Here is a 22,640-nt window from a genome sequence, read left to right on the forward strand (position 1 = left end):
TCATTGATTAGCTCTAGTAGTTTTCTGGTAGCATCTTTAGGATTCTCTATGTATAGTATCATGTCATCTGCAAACAGTGACAGCTTTACTTCTTCTTTTCCGATTTGGATTCCTTTTATTTCTTTTTCTTCTCTGATTGCTGTGGTAAAACTTCCAAAACTATGTTGAATAATAGTGGTGAGAGTGGGCAACCTTGCCTTGTTCCTGAACTTAGTGGAAATGGTTTCGGTTTTTCACCATTGAGGACATGTTGGCTGTGGGTTTGTCATATATGGCCTTTATTATGTTGAGGTAAGTTCTCCCTATGCCTACTTTCTGGAGAACTTTTATCATAAATGGGTGTTCAATTTTGTCAAAAGCTTTCTCTGCATCTATTGAGATGATCATATGGTTTTTCTCCTTCAGTTTGTTAATATGGTATATCACATTGATTGATTTGCATATATTGAAGAATTCTTGCATTCCTGGGATAAACCCCACTTGATCATGGTGTATGATCCTTTTAATGTGCCGTTGGATTCTGTTTGCTAGTATTTTGTTGAGGATTTTTGCATCTGTGTTCATCAGTGATATTGGTCTGTAGTTTTCTTTTTTTGTGACATCTTTGTCTGGTTTTGGTATCAGGTTGAAGGTGGCCTCGTAGAATGAGTTTGGGAGTGTTCCTCCTTCTTCTATGTTTTGGAAGAGCTTGAGAAGGATAGATGTTAGCTCTTCTCTAAATGTTGGATAGAATTCGCCTGTGAAGCCATCTGGTCCTGGGCTTTTGTTTGTTGGAAGATTTTTAATCACAGTTTCAATTTCAGTGCTTGTGATTGGTCTGTTTATATTTTCTGTTTCTTCCTGATTCAGTCTTGGAAGGTTGTGCTTTTCTAAGAATTTGTCCATTTCTTCCAGGTTGTCCATTTTATTGGCATATAGTTGCTTGTAGTAATCTCTCATGATCCTTTGTATTTCTGCAGTGTCATTTGTTACCTCCCCTTTTTCATTTCTAATTCTATTGATTTGAGTCTTCTCCCTCTTTTTCTTTTTTTTCTTTTTTTTTTGCCCTACGCGGCCCTCTCACTGCTGTGGCCTCTCCCGTCGTGGAGCACAGGCCCCGGATGCACAGGCTCAGCGGCCATGGCTCACCGGCCCAGCTGCTCTGCAGCATGTGGGATCCTCCCGGACCGGGGCATGAACCCACTTCCCCTGCATCGGCAGGCGGACTCTCAACCACTGCGCCACCAGGGAAGCCCTCCCTTTTTTTCTTGATGAATCTGACTAATGGTTTATCAATTTTGTTTATCTTCTCAAAGAACCAGCCTTTAGTTTTATTGATCTTTGCTATCATTTCCTTTATTTCTTTTTCATTTATTTCTCATCTGATCTTTATGATTTCTTTCCTTCTGCTAACTTTGGGTTTTTTTTTTTCTTCTTTCTCTAATTGCTTTAGGTGTGAGGTTAGGTTGTTTATTTGAGATGTTTCTTGTTTCTTAAGGTAGGATTGTTTTGCTATAAACTTCCCTCTTAGAACTGCTTTTGCTGCATCCCATAGGTTTTGGGTCGTCGTGTTGTCATTGTCATTTGTTTCTAGGTGTTTTTTGATTTCCTCTTTGATTTCTTCATTGATCTCTTGGTTATTAAGTAGTGTATTGTTTAGCTCCATGTGTTTGTAGTTTTTACAGATCTTTTCCTGTAATTGATATCTAGTCTCATAGCGTTGTGGTCAGAAAAGATGCCTGATACGATTTCGATTTTCTTAAATTTACCAAGGCTTGATTTGTGACCCAAGATATGATCTATCCTGGAGAATGTTCCTTGAGCACTTGAGAAGAAAGTGTATTCTGTTGTGTTTGGATGGAATGTCGTCTAAATATCAATTAACTCCATCTTGTTTAATGTATCATTTAAAGCTTGTGTTTCCTTATTTATTTTCATTTTGGATGATCTGTCCATTGGTGAAAGTAGGGTGTTAAAGTTCCCTACTATGATTGTGTTACTGTCGATTTCCCCTTTTATGGCTGTTAGTGTATGTTTTATTTATTAGAAGCCCGTCACTAGTCCAGCTTGTATTCAAGGCGAAGGGCATATACAAGGGTGTGACTGCCAGGAGGTGTAGACCCTGAGGGGTCACGCTGTAAACTGCCTTATTTGTTATGCTTAATTCTGGTTGGATCTTGTTAATAGGTTGCTTTCACATCTGGGGCAAGGTATGAATGAAGTAGGCTGAGAGTGAATGTCTGTTATGGAAGGTGTTTGTGTGGAGAAAGGTTATGGAAGTGAATTATGTTTCTTATCTTTTAATCTTGGATGTCTAGGGCCTTTTTTTTTCTTGTGGTTTGCGGGCCTCTCACTGCTTTGGCCTCTCCCCTTGCGGAGCACAGGCTCTGGACGCGCAGGCTCAGCGGCCACGTCTCACGGGCCTAGCCTCTCCGCGGCATGTGGGATCTTTCCGGAATGGGGCACGAACCTGTGTCCCCTGCATCGGCAGGCGGACTCTCAACCACTGTGCCACCAGGGAAGCCCTCGGGCCTTTTTTAGTAAAAAAATTCTGGAAACACTTTGAGATGGGTCGCTAGCAAGTTAAACATATAGGTCTGAATATGACTCAGTGAGTCACCACAGATGGTCTTTATGAGAAATGAAGTGTTTCAGATGTAGAGGATGGCCACTGCCTTATTTGCTTGGTGTAGTATGGGGTTGCTTATTCATGTTTGAATCCTGAAGCTGTTTTTGATTGCAATGTTGTGTGGTGGATGGGACGAATACTTAGTCTTTGTATTCAAGATCCCCCACCTCCTCCCAATTCTGTGTTTGATTTCAGCAAATAACTTAGTGATATTCTTAATCACTCACTTAATGTCATATGGAAAAATAAACACATTTTCCTCCTGGTTTTATACACATCGTGGTGTAATTAACTATAAATCCAGCATGACATGATCTAAATCTGTATTCACCCTCTCGATTTTTCCATTCATGTATTTAAGGAAACAGCTTTGAAGGTACTCGTTCATCAAATAGGCAGGGGAGAAGGGGAGGAGGCAGTGACAAATCAAATACGTGAGTTTAAAACATTTTTTATTAAGAAGCAATTTTGTTTATTCAGTCTATCAGCTTTAGTCATTTTTTTTTTTCTGGTGTAATTTGCATGACTATGAAATGAGAGCTGTCCAGTTGAAATGTTGAAATAAACAGGTTTGGGAAAGGGGATATAAATGCCAATCAAATCACAAAATCTCAGTGATATTTGAGAAACTAAAAATTCACATAAAAAGATGGATTATTCAAAGCTGAGAAACTGAATATTTATATTTCTGCCTCTAAGAAAATGAACTCTGTGGAATGAAATGACATCATCATCATTTTGGAATCTTGTGGTTAGACATTTAATATGCAGAGGAAGGTTGGGTTTATGAAGACACTTCCGATGCTAAGGAAAATATTGGGTATCATTGTTTTTCCAGCAGCTCTTTTCGCCTCTGCAAGTTGTAGTTATTAGGGAAATGAATAGTTTATCAGAGTAGATAAACCATTTTCCCTGCTTTTTTTGTGTTTACTGTTTTTTCTTAGTAACTGTTTTGTTTTTAACTATTTGTTAAAAATTTGAAGCTTCCCCATTATGTTTTGAATACTTCATTTTTAAGAGCAGTTTAGAGTCATAGCAAAATTGAGAGGAAAGTACAGAGATTTTCCATATACCCCTTGGCGCCCCCCCACCATGGCAGCCTCCTCCATTATCAGTATCACTCACTAGAGGGGTACATTTGTTAAAATCGATGAACCTACATTGACACTTCAATAATCACCTGAAGTCCACAGCTTACATTAGGGTTCACCCTTTGTGTTGTACATTCTATGGGTTTGGACAAATGTATAATGACACGTAGTCATCATTAGAATGTCATAAGGGTATTTTCACTGCCATAAAAATGCTCTGTTTTCTTCACTCCCTGCCCCCCTTCCACTAATCTTTTTACTACTTCCATAGTTTTGCCTTTTCCAGAATATCATATCGTTGGAATCATACAGTATGTTGCCTCTTCAAATTGGCTTCTTTCGTTTAGCAATATACATTTATGGTCTCTCCATGTCTCTTCATGGCTTGATAGCTGGATTCTTTTTAGTAATGAATAATATTCCATTGTCTGGACCTACTGGAGGACATCTTGGTTGCTTCCAAGTTTTGGCAATTATGAATAAAGCTGCTATAAAAATCCACATGTAAGTTTTTGTGTGGACATAAATTTTCAACTCCTTTGGATAAATACCAAGGAGTGCAGTTGCTGGATTGTATGGTAGGAGTATGTTTAGTTTTATAAAAAAAAAAAAAAAACTCATCAAACTGTCTTCCAAAGTGACTATACCAGTTTGCATTCCTACTAGCAAAGTCTGAGAGTTCTTGTTGCTCCACATCCTTGTCAACATTTGTTGTTGTCAGCATTCCAGATTTTGGCCATTGTAATAAGTGTGTAGTGGTACCTCACTGTTGTTTTAATTTGAATTTCTCTGATGACTGTGATGTGGAACATCTTTTCATAGCTTATTTACCACCTGTATATCTTCTTTGGGTGTCTGTTAAGGTCTTTGGTCCATTTTTTAATCAGGTTGTTTGTTTTCTTATTGTTGAGTTTTAAGAATTGTTGTACATTTTGGGTGACAGTCCTTTTTTCAGATCTGTCTTTTCAAATATTTTCTCCCAGTTTGTGGCTTTTCTTCTAATCCTCTTGGCAGTGTCTTTCACAGAGCAGAAGGTTTAAATTTTAATGAAGTCTAGCCTACCAAGTATTTCTCTCATGGATTGTGCCTTTGGTATTGTATCTAAAAAGTCATTTAAAAGTCATACTCAAGGTCATCTAGGCTCTGTTATCTCCTAGGAGTATTATGGTATTGTGTTTTAGATCATAGGTCTATGATCCCTTTTGAGTTACTTTTTGTGGAGAGTGTAGGGTTGTACCAGCACCATTTGTTGAGGAGACTGTCAGTTCTATTGCCATTATGTATCCTATTTTTTTTAAAGATCTAATGTTTGGTCTTTGGAATACAGTAGTACGTGAAGTAACATAGCTGACATAGTACATAGCTGGCTCTTCTGTCTTCTGTCAGATTTTTTTTTTTTTTTTTTTTTTTCTGTACGTGGGCCTCTCACTGTTGTGGCCTCTCCCGTTGCGGAGCACAGGCTCCAGACACAGGCTCAGCGGCCATGGCTCATGGGCCCAGCCGCTCCGCGGCATGTGGCATCTTCCCAGACCGGGTCACGAACCCGTGTCCCCTGCATTGGCAGGCGGACTCTCAACGACTGCGCCACCAGGGAAGCCCTTATGTCAGATTTTGAGATGCGTTTGGACAGAGAATTTCATTGTGTCACAAGAATTACTGTGATAATCGGAATTCTTTTTCTTGTTTTCATGTAATTTTGAGGGATTGTGATGCCTCATAAAAACTTATAAATTCATTTAAAAATCTTTCTTGGTATTATATAGCTTATTCTAGATGAAAAGTGCAGTAATAGACTGTTACCTTTAAATTTTGCCTTCAGATCCCATAAATCTTCTCCTTACCTGTAGAGCGCGAGGTCCCTGACAGTGCTCTCTGCTCTGCTGACAATTTGCTCTCCCCTCTGCTGGCCTGTGTGAGGGCTTCTTCCCTCCACAAAGGCTGAACGTACTGCTTTTACTGCTAAGCTCCTGTTTTCAGGGTGATGCTGCATTTACCTGGTAAATTCTGACCCTGTGTCAGAAGGCTAAGGCGGTTCCCTGGGCCTGTTCACTCCTATAGTAAAGGCCGTGGGGGGCCTTCCTGAGAGTATGTCCCCAGTCTTACTGACTTAGTCAAAACTATGACCCTAGGGCTTCCCTGGTGGCACAGTGGTTAAGAATCCGCCTGCCAATGCAGGGGACACGGGTTTGAGCCCTGGTCTGGGAGGATCCCACATGCCACAGAGCAACTAAGCCCGTGCGCCACAACTACTGAGCCCGTGTACCACAACTACTGAAGCCCGTGCACCTAGAGCCCGTGTTCCTCAACAAGAGAAGCCACTGCAATGAGAAGCCTGCGAATCGCAATGAACAGTAGCCCTTGCTCGCTGCAACTAGAGAAAGCCCGTGTGCAGCAACGAAGACCCAACACAGCCAAAAATAAATAAATAAATTTATAAAAAACAAAACAAAACAACTGTGACCGTAAAAGTAGAAGTTATAAGCCAAGGATGAGGGGGAAACGGGCCCTTGGCAGGTCTGGGAGATAATTTTTTTTTTTGGAAAATAGTGTCTTGTGATATGCTGAAAATCAAAATATGAGACAGCTACCTCTTTACCAACGTATAGGACCCACTATGATTTTGTTCTTTTATTTTTTAAATTAATTTATTTATTTTTGGCTGCATTGGGTCTTCATTGCTGCGCGTGGGCTTTCTCTAGTTGCGGTGAGCGGGAGCTACTCCTTGTTGCGGTGTGCAGGCTTCTCGTTGCGGTGGCTTCTCTTGTGGCGGAGCACGGGCTCTAGGTGGCTGGCTTCAGCAGTTGTGGCATGCGGGCTCAGTAGTTGTGGCTCAAGAGCTCTAGAGCACAGGCTCAGTAGTTGTGGCACATGGGCTTAGTTGCTCCACGTCACATGGGATCTTCCCAGACCAGGGCTTGAACCCGTGTCCCCTGCATTGGCAGGTGGATTCTTAACCACTGCACCACCACGGAAGTCCTATGATTTTGCTCTTAATTTTGCTTTTTCTGTGCTCTAGGGAAAGAGCAGTTCTAAGGAGGAGGGCATAAACAGAGCATGCAAGCTGACATATAGAACTCACGTGTGTTTTGCTGGGTCATTCTGGTGGTCCTTGACATCTTAGAAAAGATAGAAAAATCAGATAGAAAAGTCAGAATGAAAATAGTAATTTGAAGAGCATGAGCCAATCTCATGAAAGAAATCCCAATTTAAAAGTACCATTTGCGCAAACAAAACCTTGTTGCACTCTCCCAGGAGAGGAAGTGGACAAAAAGCCGACATCAGTTGTCCAAATAACCCAGGTTGATGGTCAGTGAATCTTGAGACCGGCTGCAGTTGGGATGTTCCATGACAGGCCAGCTCTTGGTTTTCAGGTTAAGGTTGTAAAACTGTGCTGGTATCAGGGAGCCGACATTGAGATTCCTGCCGGCTGCTGAGAAAGCATGTGCTCCATGGCTTCTAAGAAGGAGGCTGAGGGGTGTATTTATCATCACAGCTACTTATAGGATGAACTCAGGTCTAGTGGCCCAGCTAGAAGTTTTAGACATTGGCAGATGTGGGGTCTGAGGTACTTAGACAGTTATGCCGCCCGCTCCTTACCCAGGGGGAGAGGAGCCTTGAAAATCCAGAACATTTAGTTCTGACATATGTAAAGGATAGTGTGCTTTGGCTAACTGCATTTTATCTATTTGAATATGTTCTATTTAAGATATGTGAATATACTGGTTTTTATGAAGCAATCTTCTTTTTTTAATAGATTTATTTTGTTTATTTGTTTTTTTTTTCGGGCTGCATTGGGTCTTCATTGCTGCATGCAGGCTTTCTCTAGTTGCAGCTAGCAGGGGCTACTCTTCGTTGTGGTGCACGGGCTTCTCATTGCAATGGCTTCTCTTGTTGCGGAGCATAGGCTCTAGGCGCACAGGCTTCAGTAGTTGTGGCACGTGGGCTTCAGTAGTTGTGGCTCACAGGCTCTAGAGCGCAGGCTCAGTTTTTGTGGTGCGCGGGCTTTGTTGCCCCATGGCCTATATGAAGTGATCTTATTCTTTATCTTTTTCTTCAGATTATGATTTACCTTATTGACAAGGTACTTCCTGAAAGCTATTTTGTCAACAATCTCCGGGCACTGTCTGTGGATATGGCCGTCTTCCGAGACCTCTTGAGACTGAAGCTCCCTGAATTATCTCAGCACCTGGATACTCTTCAGAAAACTGCAAACAAGGAAAGTGGAGGTAGTGATGATTCAATGCTATTTTACCTTTGAAAATAGTTTACTTCTCTGGTTCCACTGTACATAAGAGCCTAAACCTTGAATGGAAATATGTGTTTTCAGATATTTCTATTGGTGAGAGTTTAGTGCAATGAAATAGATTTCTAGAGAACAAAAACAAAACTAAAAACAAAACCAAGAACAAAAAACAGAGGGCCAAATGTTGAACCTCTAACTGGTTATGGTTAGGAACTCAGACAAGAACCTAATACTTCACCAGTGCCAGATCACCAAGTATATATTGTACTCTAGGTAAAGAAGGGTATCCGTGTCTTGCCATCTAGTTAAACTGCTTTAAGTTGGCACCAAAACTACAGGAGTTCTTTAAAACTGAGCTACAGGTACAACTTAGCACAGACTGTGGTTTTGCCTCAACCATTGATGTTACGGAGAGTGGAATATGTATTTTCATAGAGTTGTAGGAGATAAAAGCAGTCCTTTGGACTGAGTTCCTTTGATTCATTCATGCGAAGGGTATTTAGATTTACTTGAGATGAATGGGCCTGTTCTTGCTGGAGAAGGGCTCTTCTGGACCTCTGTTTAGAACCTGAGCCCTGCAGGAATGGACTGGGCTGAGTGGGGCGGTGATGGAGACAGCTCTGCAAGCAGCTCTGCGTCTCCTCCATCTAGCCGGCTTCGTCCAGCTTCCCAAGTACCTGAGCTCGTAGCTGTCATTATACCCACTGCTTGCACTTCCCCGGCTGTGCTCAGGATACCAGAAATAGAATAGTCAGAAGTTTGCTATGTTTCCTTTAAATGGTTGCCAGTTCCTGATCCATGCATCTAAATCTGGGAAAATACGAAAGGATTTTGAGGACCCTATCTATGATTAAGATACACTGGAAATTTTAGTGACACCTGAGCGTCTCTAAGCATTTTCTTCTAACTCATTTGAGCAATCTTACTTAATTTGGCTGTGCAGTATACTTGTGAACCGATGGGGATTTCATAAAGCTTCCAGCGAGACCAAACTTTTCTGTCCTGGAGTCAGACACACTTTTACTGGGCTCCATGTTTCCCCTAAATGCCCTGTACTTGCTTAAGTGGTGACCTCAGATTCTAGTCTCTGAACAAAGATATTCCTTTGTTCATAGGTAAGAAGCAAGAAAATGAGTGCAGGAGAACAGATCTTGTTTTGCTTGTACTTGGGTAACTGCACCTTCTGACTGTAATTTGGAGGGAGGATTAGTCCAAATATCTAAATTTTTGTATTTCATTAAAATACACGCTTATGTGATCACAGGAAATGGGAGGGGACTCTTTTTTTTAGTGAATCCAGAAACTTCAAAGTGAGCTGGATCCCAGGTCTTTAAAACTGGGTATAGTTTAGTTAAAAATATTGTAAAATTTCACTTTGCTTGATCTCCGGGTATTTTGGGATTTTCCAGCTTTATTTCTGTTATTGATTTCTGGTTTAATTCCATTGTGGTCTGAGAACTATGTATAAATTAAGAAGTAGACAGGTAACTGCTAATGAGCAATTTTATTTTTATCGGCAGCATTTGAATAAAGGTAGGCTTTAGGAGGTTTTGAAAATCAACTTTTACCTTTGAGAGGTTAAAATCCTTTTTATCCTGTTTTCGGTAAGGAAAACATCCTCCTTAATTTTCAGCACCCCACAATAGGTAAAGCCAAATTAAATTTTAGGTTAAGATTTCTGAAATATCACAAAGAATCTGTGAAGTTCAAATTATTGAGATTTTTATTAAACACACCAGTGTTCTTCCAAAAAAAAAAAAACAAAACAGGGCTTCCCTGGTGGCGCAGTGGTTGAGAGTCCGCCTGCCAATGCAGGGGACATGGGTTCGTGCCCTGGTCTGGGAAGATCCCACATGCCGCGGAGCTGCTGGGCCCGTGAGCCATGGCTGCTGAGCCTGCGCGTCTGGAGCCTGTGCTCCGTAACGAGAGAGGCCACAACAGTGAGAGGCCCGCGTAAAAAAAAATAAAAAAATAAAAGAAACAAGGAAGGACAAAAGGAGGAAGGAACCAGAATTTAGAGATATAAAGAAATCAGTCAGGAAATAACATATTTGGGTGGACATGGGAGACTGAAAGAGGGTATTTTTATATCTTACAAGTTGTCGATTCTGGAGAGATGTAGAGTGTTTGTTTCATTTCAGGTGGATATGAGCCCCCACTTACGAATGTCTTCACGATGCAGTGGTTTCTGACTCTCTTCGCTACGTGCCTCCCTAACCATACGGTTTTAAAGATTTGGGATTCAGTCTTCTTTGAAGGTTCGGAAATCATCCTAAGGGTGTCGCTGGCTATCTGGGCAAAACTAGGAGAGTAAGTGATTTCCCACTGCTGTTCTTTTCTGTGGTGTTGAGGGCTTTACACCATTTTTGTGCTCTAACAAGTAAAGGATTGCTATTTAGGTTTGAGGAGGAGAGAAAGTTGTGAACTCGGTGCAATTGCTTCTGCCTTCTGAACTCTCAGCTGGCTCTTCTGTGAATGTTGGGGGCAGAGAGAATCCATTTTACTGAAGGAGGCAAGCTGTTTCAGGCCTGTAGGTCTCCTCCTCCTCAGTGCTGGTGTCCTGCCTGGTCCGAACTGTCGGCATCTTTCCTGACACTGGTTGGGGAGAGGGAAAGGGATGTAGATGGAAGAGGAACAGGCAGATCTGGAGAGGACTGGGTGGGTTTGTTGCTTAAGACTGCAATTTGGCTTATGTTTGAATCTTTATAATTTATTTTGTGAGCTGTGATAAAATTAAATGAGATAATATGTGTAAGGGTATCTAGCATGGTGCTTGGTACCTAGTCAACAGTAGAACTTACTTCATTTCATCAAGAGTTAATTCTAGGGGCTTCCCTGGTGGCGCAGTAGTTGAGAGTCCGCCTGCCGATGCAGGGGACACGGGTTCGTGCCCCGGTCTGGGAGGATCCCACGTGCCGCAGAGTGGCTGGGCCCGTGAGCCATGGCCGCTGGACCTGCGTGTCCGGAGCCTGTGCTCCGTGGCGGGAGAGGCCATGGCAGTGGGAGGCCCGCGTACCATTAAAAAAAAAAAAAAAAAGAGTTAATTCTATGTTGCAATCTATTACTACTAAACAGATTTTACTTACATTCTTGTCTAGTAGCAGAGCTGAAAAAACTAGGGTATTTTCACCTACCTCTAATGTATTATGACTATTACATTAAAATTCTGCCTTTGGGGTACTGGAAGAGACGTCAGGATGAAGTTGTTGCAGTTAACTGAAGATGCAGAGGATTTAAAAAAAAATTATATTGGAGTATAGTTGCTTCACAATGCTGTGTTAGTTTCTGTTGTGCAACAAAGTGAATCAACCATATGCATACATATATCCCCATATCCCCTCCCTCTTGAACCTCCCTCCCACCCTCCCTATCCCACCCCTTTTTGTGGTCATAAAGCACCAAGCTGATCTCCCTGTGCTATGCTGCTGCTTCCCACTAGCTGTCTGTTTTACATTTGGTAGTGTATATATGTCAATGCTACTCTCACTTTGCCCCAGCTTCCCCCTGCCCCCACCATGTCCTCAAGTCCATTCTCTATGTCTACGTCTTCATTCCTGCCCTGCCCCTAGGTTCATCAGTACCATTTTTTTTTAAGTTTCCATATATATGCGTTAGCATACGGTATTTGTTTTTCTCTTTCTGACTTCACTCTGTATGACAGACTCTAGGTCCATCTACCTCACTACAAATAACTCAATTTCATTTCTTTTTATGGCTGAGTAATATTCCATTGTGTATATGTGCCACTTGGAGATGCAGAGAAGTTGTTAATGTTTCTTTCCTAGAGCTGTAAATGACTTGAGTGGGTACCCATAGGCGACACGGATCAAAACCTTTTTCAGTAGCCTTTTTATCTATGACCAGTTGTTTCCTTGGAGACTTGCAGTATTTTTTACTTTTTGTAAGAAAGATCCACTGACTCTCAATTCAGGGATTAAAAAAAAGTCATTGTGTGTGGAAGTATTTTTAAATATCATATAGCTATCTCCTTTGCCTTTGTTTTATTGTACATAGCTTTTCAGCTAGGCAAATAAATTCATCTGTGCGGGGTTTGTTGTGCTATTTATTTACCTGATTACTTTCTTCTGATGTCTACCTCTTTCTGCAGTCACATATTTCCAACCCACTCTACACCTCGTAAACTCTTTGAGCTTTGATAATTTCTCTATCAAACACTATCACACTCTAACTGGTGTGATAGTTACTGAGTAATTAGCTTATGGGGTTAAAATGCTAAAGCACTTTACTGTATGCAGTTACGGTCCCCTTTTTGTTAGTTCTTAATTATGGGGCAGGAGGAAAAGAGGTGGTTCTCATTTTATTCCCATCTATCCATTATTTGTAGGATCAGAATTTATTCATGTGGTCATCCCAGGGATGGCACACTGTTGAAATAATAATAGCTACACTTAAAATCCAATATTCATGGAGTGCTTGCGAAGGACAGGCATGGTTCTAAGCACTCTAGATGTAAAATTAACTCATTTAGTCCTCACCATCATCCTATGAGGTAGGTACTGTTATCATCCCCATTTTATAGATGTGGGCACTGAGGCACAGAGAAGTTAAGTAAATTGCCCCAAATCACCGAGTTAGTAAGTAGAAAGGCCTGATTTTGAACCTAGGTATCTTGGCTCTGTAATCTGTGCTTTTAATAATGTGAATCTATTGCTTATAAATAGCTCCTGTTTATGAAGTTCAGGGATCTATGAATCAGACTCATAGAATTTTAAATGTTTCATAGTCTTTGCTTATTATAATTATACATGTTTTGAGCGTGCAGCTTGTTAAACGAAAGGCAAGGCAACCAACATGTATACAACATCAAGTACCTGCCGTGCCGTCATTGTGTTAGGAAGTTTACACACATCATCTCATTCGATTCTCCCCACAACCCTGTGAAGTAGGTAGGATTATTCTCCCTGTCTTTTCAAGTGAGAAAACTACCCCAGGAAGGCTAATTAACTAGCTCATTGTCCCACAGCTAATGAGTAGCGGAGCTGGGACTTAATCCTGGATCTTTCTGACTGTAATCAGTCAGACTCCAGGGCCTATAATCTTGTCCACAAACTTTCCATTGGAAAAATCGTAAACAGTATGCAGGTGATCTCCAGCTTATGTGTTCCTGAGTAACATATGTGCCTTGTGTGTGGTTATCCATGGGACCCTTCCCATCACCCTGCCTCTGCAACGTGAAATTTCCTCCTTTGCTCATACCAGCGGTACTTTTGGAACGTGTAAGCTGTAGACCATCTACTTAGCCCCACTGGCATCTCTTTCACATGTCCCTTCTTTTCTGATCTGACTGCCTTGATTCCCTCCCTCGTTGCCTCATGCCTGGCACTGTCCTCCCTGGCCTCCCCGTCGTACCCCGAAATCGCCATGCCACCTCCCGGGCAACCTTGCCAAGGGCATGTCTGTTCCCACACTCCATATTAAAGGCCTTTCAGTGACTCTTGTCCCGAGGGGGCTCAGCAGGCAAGGGAGGCCATTGCGATCTGCTCTCTGCACCTCTCTGCCCTCAGCTCTCCCTGTCGCCCCCAGCTGTGCAGCCGCTCCCATGCTGGTGGTGGGGACCTACATGCATTTCCCCCGGTAGTGCCTTCTGTCTCCTGTATCCACATCTTTGGGATGCTTTTTCTACCTTGTCAACCTGCAGAATATTTTTCAAACTCATCTTAGGCATTACTTCTCTTCCTCGCTCTTCCTGCCACTCACAGGATAAACTTAACCACTTTATTTATGCCCACATGGTACTCGGTATTTTTCATTAACACGTCAGCCGTTTATTTCATTTATTTATTTACATGTTGTGGCAGTGGGATTTGAACAGCACTCCAGAGCATGGAATTTTCCCATCATCATATTGGTTTTGGATGGCTCTATAGAAATCCCCTAACCTTAGTGTATGCCAAAGAGCATGTCTTATGATTGGTGGGCAAATAGAGTTATCCTGCTATACAAAGAATGTCATAATAGATAAAACAAATACACAGGTCTCTTTGCTTTGGGTTATTCCTTCCCCCTCTAGAAGAAGGATTAAAGTCTCACCTGTCTCACAGGATGGGAGGTGACATATTCTTTATTTACATGTCGAACCAAACACAAGAAACAGGGTGTAATTTCCAACTAGCAGCAGTGTCCTGAGAAGGGCTGAAAAGACTACCTGTGAAAATATCCTGTGGACTGATGAAATATGCAGATAAAGTTTTTGTATATTTCATCTTTCACTTCTACTGTGGTTTGATTTCAGTCTGTCAATGCCACTGCAGTTTGCAGATCCAGAGAAACAGATCCCCTCTAGGGAATAATTGTACTTGGGCACCCAATTTCCTGGTTATAATTGCTGATCCGTGATGGGTATTCTGATGTGTAGAATGTGTCACATGGAAACAATAAAGATGCCACAGACGGGGCTGTGAGTCAGCGGAGCAGCATAGCAAAGGTGGGAACTCATCCTAGAATAAGTACCTTTACATTGTCCTTCGAATTTTTAAAATCTTTTCTCTGCCTAAAACAGGCTGTCCTGTGAGTGTATCATAGGATTTTGACTTTTGTTGGTTGCTAACTTGGTCAATTTGATGGCAAGAGAACACATGTCTTGTTGTGCCTGCAGCATGTACCTGATAGCGTGGGTATCCTAAACAGTTCCTTTTTCTGTCCTTTATCTAGGCAGATAGAATGTTGTGAAACAGCAGATGAATTCTATAGCACCATGGGGCGCCTTACCCAGGAGATGCTGGAGAATGATCTCCTGGAAAGCCATGAACTCATGCAGGTGAGTGGGCAGTGCCACCCCCCTTGGCTCGGGGGACCCTGGTACCGTGGGAGCAAGCAGTGCGAGAGCAGCGATCCTGGGAAATGTATTTTCCCAGTCCTCAGATGTAGCTTTTCAAATGACCAAGAGTCTATATATAATTTGTTAAGCATCTAACTGTGTCACAAGAGGAAGGAAGAAATGGATATTCGTTACGGCTTTCGTTCCAACTGTGTTGCTTAAAAATCATAACGTGCAATATAAAAACCAAAAAACCACCAGAATACCTCCTCCCTCACCCCCCAAATCACCAGGTATTTGTTCTGAATCTGATTCTTAGCTGTAAAGGGAGACATGTGGGGAGAAATCATTATTTCTGAGAAGGGATTATTGAGGATAAAAAGGAGATTATTCTAATCAGCATTTTGGTTTATTTGTTTTGCCCACATTTGCAACTCATGTTATTACATATGCATCATAAATTTCAAAATGGAAGACTTGAAGGGTTTGGTCATTTTTCAGGCATGTTGCTGTATCTCAAGATTACATTCTCCAAATCATTAAAATTGGCAGTGAGTATAGAAGAGATAGCGGATTTGTTAACACGCTCTCTTCCATTCGGCTCTATAACATGAGTTTTCTGCAGTCTACTCCCGCTTTTTTTTTTTTTTTTTTTGCGGTACGCGGGCCTCTCACTGACGTGGCCTCTCCCCTTGGCGGAGCACAGGCTCCAGACGCGCAGGCTCAGCAAACATGGCTCACGGGCCCAGCCGCTCCGCGGCATGTGGGATCTTCCTGGACCGGGGCACAAACCCGTGTCCCCTGCATCGGCAGGCGGACTCTCAACTACTGCGCCACCAGGGAAGCCCTCCTCCCGCTTTTGACCACTGCTTCTCTTGCTAGTTCTTCCTTCATCCTGCCCACTGACCAACAGTTGGTCTTGTCCAAGGTTGTCCTTGGGCCTTAGTTCCTTCTTTCTCTGTGGTTTCTCTCTCCCTTTTTTTTTTTTTTGGTGTCAATTTTCATGTTGGGTTCCATGCCTGAGGTCATTTCTGGGTGGTGGAGCCCAGTCAACAGGTTAGAAAACAGAGACTCAGGCCCTGATTTAGGACTTGTCAAGTGAAGAGGTTCCAGTTCCTTTGCTTGTATCCTGGTACCTCCAGCTCTTTCTCAGAATCCCTCACTTTTAGCAGACAGCTGCCCGATTCACTGAGAATACTGACCACCTGGTATAACTTCCCTGAACATTCATATTTTGTATTTCATGTTTTCTTTGCATTGTCATCTGGTCTTTCTTCCTTCCTGTCTGTCTCAGAGGTGGAACGCTCCATCTGCCCCTGACCTCTGTGTTCTGATTTCAACTCCTCTCACACGTCCTGGGCTGCTGCTTCATTGCTCATTCTCTCTCTTAGAGGGAAGGGCCTTTTATTGAACATTGTTGTGGATGTGAGGTCCAAGCTTGGCATTTTCCACGTGTGAGATCCTTTACATCCTACAGAATTGCCTGGTTCACATGCCCCAGGCGGGACTGTGAGATCTCATCCCTTCTCCCTCACTCATGAGACTACAGTGACTACTCACTGCCTACAACACAAAGCGTGGCTTTCTCAGCTTATCCTCCAGTGCTCTCGACTGTCCGGCATTAACCCATCTTTTCAGCCATAGTTCCTATTCCTCCCTTTTGTACGCTTGACCTCGTCTAGTCAAGTCACACTGTCTTCCATGTTCCCAGAAAGGCCTGGGAACATGCCTCCTCTACGCCTTTGCTCTCTCTGTTCCGTCTTTCTCTTCTCCCTTCACGTGTTTCAGGCCTGCTTCCTTGTGAAATGTCCAGTTCAGATGCCATCTTCTTTGTGAAACATTCTGATAGTCTCGGCTAAAAGCGTCTCCTTCTTTGCCTCACCACATTTTCCTTGTACCTCTTCTGTGAGCCTTCATTACATTCTACCTTGAGTTGAGGCTGTGATACTGTAAGTTCCTTAAGGACAGGGACTGTGCTTTGCTCATAACACATAGCACTTTGCCTTTTACTGGTGCTGCACAATAAATGTATTAATTCATTAAGCAAATATCTATGGAGAGTCTGCAACTAGTTTTCTGCCTTCTCTTTCTCAGTGAATGTTTGCTGAATTAAACCACACTCAGAGATGATGGCCCTCCTTCTGGGGTCCGCCTGCTCTAATACAATCCTCACTTTGCTGCCAGAGTATTTGTCCACACTTACTGCTTTGGTCATTTTATGGTTCTTCATAAAACCTGTGCTTCCTTGTTATCAACTGCAGTAAATAAAATGTTGCAGCCTAGTTTTCCAGGCCCTGTATTAACTTCTCCAAATATTAAAAGAACATCTCTCTCTGTCAGAAGCCTTTCTTGAGGGAATTAATATCTGGTTTTACCTTTTTTTTTTTTTTTTTGTGGTATGGTACGCGGGCCTCTCACTGTTGTGGCCTCTCCCGTTGCGGAGCACAGGCTCCGGACGCGCAGCCTCAGTGGCCATGTGGGATCTTCGCGGACTGGGGCACGAACCTGCGTCCCCTGCATCAGCAGGCGGACTCAACCACTGCGCCACCAGGGAAGCCCTGGTTTTACCTTTAAAGATGGATCGGAGTAGGTCGGGCTGTGTGTGTGTGTGTGTGTGTGTGTGTTTGAGGCAGTGGTGCAGAGCAGACAGGCAGTTCATGGCTGAGGGAACAGCATGAGACAAGGCATTGGCAATGAAAACCTTTATGGTGTGGGAAGGAAGCTACAGGAGTTTGGTATACAGGGATGGCTCGTGGGAGACCACAACCCATGGTTAGGAGTGTGGACTTGATCCTGGAGGTCAGTGGTTGTGAGGTTGTGCTTGCTGGAGTTCTTGGGCCTCTGTGGAACCTTTGGAAAGAGAAGAAGAGCTGTGGGCCTGAGAGGTTTTAGGGAGAAGAGGGAAATGGTCTCAGTTGTGTCTGATGTTGATTACAGGGGCAACTCTGTGAAGGGTGGACTTGAAGGGGTCACCATGGGGAGGCAGTGAAGGGTCGAAGCAAGAATGGAACAGAGGCAGTACTTAGAAGGTGAAGTTGACAGGACTTGGCCATGGGAAGTGGACATGGGGTGAGGGAGAAAGACAGGGAGAACCAAGGACAGCCCCCAGGTTTCTGGCTTAGGAAGAAGAGGAAAAGTTCACAGGGGAGGAAGGTGGATTTGTCTTCACACTGGTTGCATTGGAGGTATTCTGTGGTGGCCCCATTTCTTACCTATCCAGAGGCGCTCCCCACTACTTCACAGCCAGGACCTATTGCACTGGCCATAGCTCTGTCCCCACCCAGTCCCCTGTGGGCCTTGCTCATCCCCATGACAGGGCTTGTGGTTCCCTCTGACACCCTATCTGGGCAGATCCTTTCTGCCTACCGGATCCTACTCAGTCTGTTCTCCCCTCCCCTCAGGCTCTGTCATCTCAGCCCTCGTTGATGATACCTCTTCCCTACTCCTTCAGTACTTAAGATTGTCAGCAATTGACTTAATTTTCATTACAAATTATTTTATATTGTTTGGTATTTTTTCAAATATGTTAATCTTATCTAGCAACTTCCTTAATGATAAGGGCCTTGTATTACCCTGTATTCCCATAACATCTAATGTAGCGCTAAGAACCCACCTGGTTGCTCAGTGCATACACAGAATTATAGACCATTAGAACTCGAGGCAGTGGTTTTCAAACGTGACTGTGTGTAAGCAGCACGTCAGGAGTGTATTAAAAGGCAGATATTTGGCCCGTGGGTGGTTCTGATGCAAGTGGCTTTGAGCTAACACTTAGACAAACACTGGTTTGAAAGAAGCTTAACAGTCCACTAACCTAATTCTGTCATTTTACAGAGAAGAAACTAAGACGTGGAGAGTGAGCCTCTTGCCATATTCTTAGGTTGTCTAGTGGCAGACCCAGAACTGGGGCCCAAGCTCGACACCTGGCCAAGTGCTTCTCCTCACCACCCAACACAGGGCTTCCACCTTATTGAAAACATGACTTTCTAAAAGCTGAAATCCCTTTTAGAAGAATGAGGAACGTTTTATCTCACCTAAAGTTTAAACATTGCCAGAAGGAATGATAGATATGTTGAGGTACTCCATCTTTGTCCTTCAGGAATTTCCAGTCTTAAGTATTAAGAGATGGGCTTCCCTGGTGGCGCAGTGGTTGAGAGTCCGCCTGCCATTGCAGGAGACACGGGTTCGTGTCCCGGTACGGGAGGATCCCACATGCTGCGGAGCCGCTGAGCCTGCGCGTCCAGAGCCTGTGCTCCGCAACGGGAGAGGCCACAATAGTGAGAGACCCACGTACCGCAAAAAAAAAAAAAAAAAAAAAAAATAGAAAAGAGCACCTCTTCTTTACTCTGCTTTAAGAGAATCCTGGAAGGAAAAATGTAGGCTGTGGCTTGATTGATTAGAATTCCATTTTAGCAGCATTTCTCCTGCCGAGGGAAACATCTGGTGAAGATGAATTGAGCCAAATTTTGTACAATTTATGTTTTCATGTTTCTTTTAAAGCATGTCAATAATGAAAAAGAGAAATACAGCTCCTTTTCAGCAGTGCCTAAATATAAATGTCTATTTAAATGTGTGTTGGTAGTTTGGGCAGTAAATAGGCTTGGTTTTCCTTGACATCGTAGAGTATTAAGGAGAGAAACGCTGAATGTCATTTCAAGCACTCTCTTTTCTGTACTCTTAAAAAAAATTAATTCAATGGCTGTGATCCAATTATGGTAGACTTTTAAGTCTGTCAGAAAACCTGAAATGACTCCAGATGAAAAATTTGGACTGCATACAGATCTTTATTTTCGAGCTGAAGAGATGAAAACGTTCTCCCTGTTTGGTCTTCTGTATTTTTTTCAGTTCTAGGGGCCATACGCAAAATAATCTACTGGGTTTTTTCCCCCTGCAAATTGCATTACTCCTTTATTTTACTAGTAATGGCCATTTTCAAAAAAAAAACAATGTTAGAAAAAGATATTGGGAGAATGCTGATGAAATAGTGTATATGGATTTCAGTAAGACTTTTGACAAAGTCTCTCATGAATTCTTTAAGAGTAATATAGAGAAAAGTTAGTTAGATGCTGTTTACTAGATGGGTTTTAGGTGCTTAGGAAAACCTAGCCCGAAGTGGTTGTCAATAATTTACTGTTAGCTGCGGGGAGCTTTCACGTGCCGTGAGGCAGGACCTGCCCTTGGACTGTTCCCTTTTTGGTATCAGTGATGAAGTAGAAATTACGTGGATGTGAACGCTTGTCCAGTAGAAGGTTACTGTTTGATTAATTAGTGCTGTCAAAATGAAACGGTCTGCCTTGCAGAATTGTGTGTGCCCGTAACTGCAGGTGTTTCAGCAGTGCCTTTATGATCATCTGTTGGAGATGCATTAGAGGGAACTCCTGCTTGGGACGGAGGTTGAACTAAATTATGTTTAAATTTCTTTCTAACCCTAAGACCCTATTCATGTACTATACTTTGGCTCTAAGATGATTAGTAAAATTCCTTTCTTGAAATCTGTTACAAATCTCTGATTTACACAGTTGGAAGTCTACAGTTTCTCAGGTATCCTGAGGACTGTGGTGGTGTGTGTGGTGTACCTTCATGGGATAAACATGCCTGCCGACATGTGAGACCTTTAAGTGAATGAGTATATGCAAAGTACTCTTAGCACATTTGTTTCAGGAACACCGATGTATGCTTTGAAGGGCTAACTAAAAGTAAATTATAGAGAAAGGAAGACCAGGAATAGAGAATGCAGCTCAATGGAGCCAGTGTTCCTTTTGGTCCAGTGTCTTTAGCTGAGTCGCCCTTGAAGGAAGCTTGGTAAGACCCCAGACTGTTTACCCTGGAGCAGGATGGGACAGAGTAGGGGCAAGATGTACTTCCCTTTCTTTCTTTTTTTTCTTTTAATATTTATTGGAGTATAGTTTATTTACAATGTTGTGTTAGTTTCAGGTGTACAGCAAAGTGAATCTGTTATACATATATATATATCCACTCTTTTTTAGATTCTTTTCCCATATAGGCCATTACAGAGTATTGAGTAGAGTTTCCCATGCTATACAGTAGGTCCTTATTAGCACTTTCTTTTCTTACACACTTCCTTCATGAGGCTGGACAAAGGAGTTTTCTGATAACTTTTAATAAAACTGGCAAAAATAAAACAAGTGAATCTTCAGCTAGACATCCCACTAATTGTCTCCAATGAGGCATCTTACTTTGTAGAGAATTTTGAAATTCCTAGCATTAATAATTTCATCTTTTAAACTTGAATCCAGATGGTGTGGGTTTCTCTTTTATTGAGATATGATTGGCATATAACATTACACTAGTTTCAGATATACAACATAATGATTCGATATTTGTATATATTGTGAAATGATCACAGTAAGTCCCGTCAACACCGATTACCACACACAGTTACAAATTTTTTTTCTTGTGATGAGAACTTTTAAGATCTACTCTCTTAGCAACTTTCAAATACGCAATATAGTATCATTAACTATAGTCACCGTGCTATTCATTGCATGGTATGCGTTTCTTGAAATCTGAACCAGGTTTCTAAATTGTTAAGGAAGAAAAGTCTCATGAGTGAGGGACAGGCTGACTCTTGGCCCAGCAGCGGGACCAACATTTGATGTGTCAGAGAGTGATGCTGCTGTACTGAGGCCCAAGCAGAGGTGCCGTGCTCTGCACTTAAAGTTGGGGTGCTGAGGTTTTCACATCTTTCCATCTCCCTCAAAAGGGTATGTGGAGTTAAGACAGGTCACAGGAGCAAGGAGGGAAGAATTCCATACTGGCAGTAAAGCAGGTTCTCGGGCGATGGGCTGCTGGTACACTTTGTGGGATCAAAAAATGTGAGCGTGTACTCTGACCATGTTATTAATGAAATTATATGAAGTATTTCAGGCATACAGAATGCATTAAAATAATAAAACTTAGACACCTATGACCCAACTTAAATAAAACATTAACAGCACAGGTGAACACCCTCATACCCTTCTCTCTGATCCCGCCACCCCCTCTCCTCTCAGAGGTAACCAGCGTCCTGAGTTTCATGCCTTCATTTTTTCAGATGAGAGAAAGGAGGCCTAGAGAGGTTGGGAACCAGCTTAGTCTCACACTCCAGCCTAGTGGGAACCACAGGGCGCCTTCTGCTTCTTCCCAGTGGGGAACAGTTGACTGTTAGTAAATTTGTACTGCTTCTCAGCCTTTTGGGTACACAGATCTTCCTGGACTTCCGATGGGGTTACATCCAGATAAGCCCTTCATACGTTGAAAATGCATTTAATACACCTAACCTACCAAACATCACAGCTCAGCCTGGCCTGCCTTAAACATGCCCAGAACACTTACATTAGCCTAGAGTTGGGCAGAATCATCTGACACGAAGCCTGTTTTATGATGAAGAGTTGAATAACTCACGTAATTTATTGCATACTGAACTGCAAGTGAAAAACAGAACGGTTGTCTGGGTCCAGAATGGTTGTAAATGTATTGGTTGTTTCCCCTCGTGATCCCGTGGCTGATGGGGAGCTGCCTTGCCCAGCATCACGGGAGAGGACCTATGGCATATCGTAAACCCAGGAAAAGTTCCAAATTCTAAATTCAAAGAAGGGTTTCTACTGAATGTGTATCACTTTTGCACCTTCGTAAACTGGAAAAATCATTTAAGTTGAACCATTGTAAGTCAGGGACTGTCTGTAATCAAGTATGTGTGAGATAATACGACTTGGAGATGACTTTTGTGGTCCCAATAAACTGTGTAACTTTGCCTAATAAGCAATGGAGAATCAAAGGGAAGGAATTTTAGTCAACACTTCCTTGTTTGGAATCTTGGGATGTTACACTAAGGTATAAGCGGATACCACAGAAGTTTGGGGACAGTCAGATGTGCAGACTGTTTAGAATCGAAATTGTGGTGGACTGTCCCGGTGGTGGCTC

General features: G+C 42.5%; 1 protein-coding gene across 1 annotated transcript in view; it reads left to right on the forward strand.

The window, feature by feature from the left end:
• Positions 1-22,640, forward strand: part of TBC1D30 (TBC1 domain family member 30) — an 85,959-nt gene that overhangs the window by 50,659 nt on the left and 12,660 nt on the right. Inside the window, exons 7-9 of the mRNA XM_060025161.1 lie at positions 7,757-7,925; positions 10,084-10,252; positions 14,615-14,720. Coding sequence (XP_059881144.1) covers positions 7,757-7,925; positions 10,084-10,252; positions 14,615-14,720 — 444 coding nt within the window. The remainder of the gene's footprint in view (positions 1-7,756; positions 7,926-10,083; positions 10,253-14,614; positions 14,721-22,640) is intronic.

The sequence above is a fragment of the Delphinus delphis genome, chromosome 11 (genome assembly GCF_949987515.2).
Source record: "Delphinus delphis chromosome 11, mDelDel1.2, whole genome shotgun sequence".
Lineage (NCBI taxonomy): Eukaryota > Metazoa > Chordata > Mammalia > Artiodactyla > Delphinidae > Delphinus > Delphinus delphis.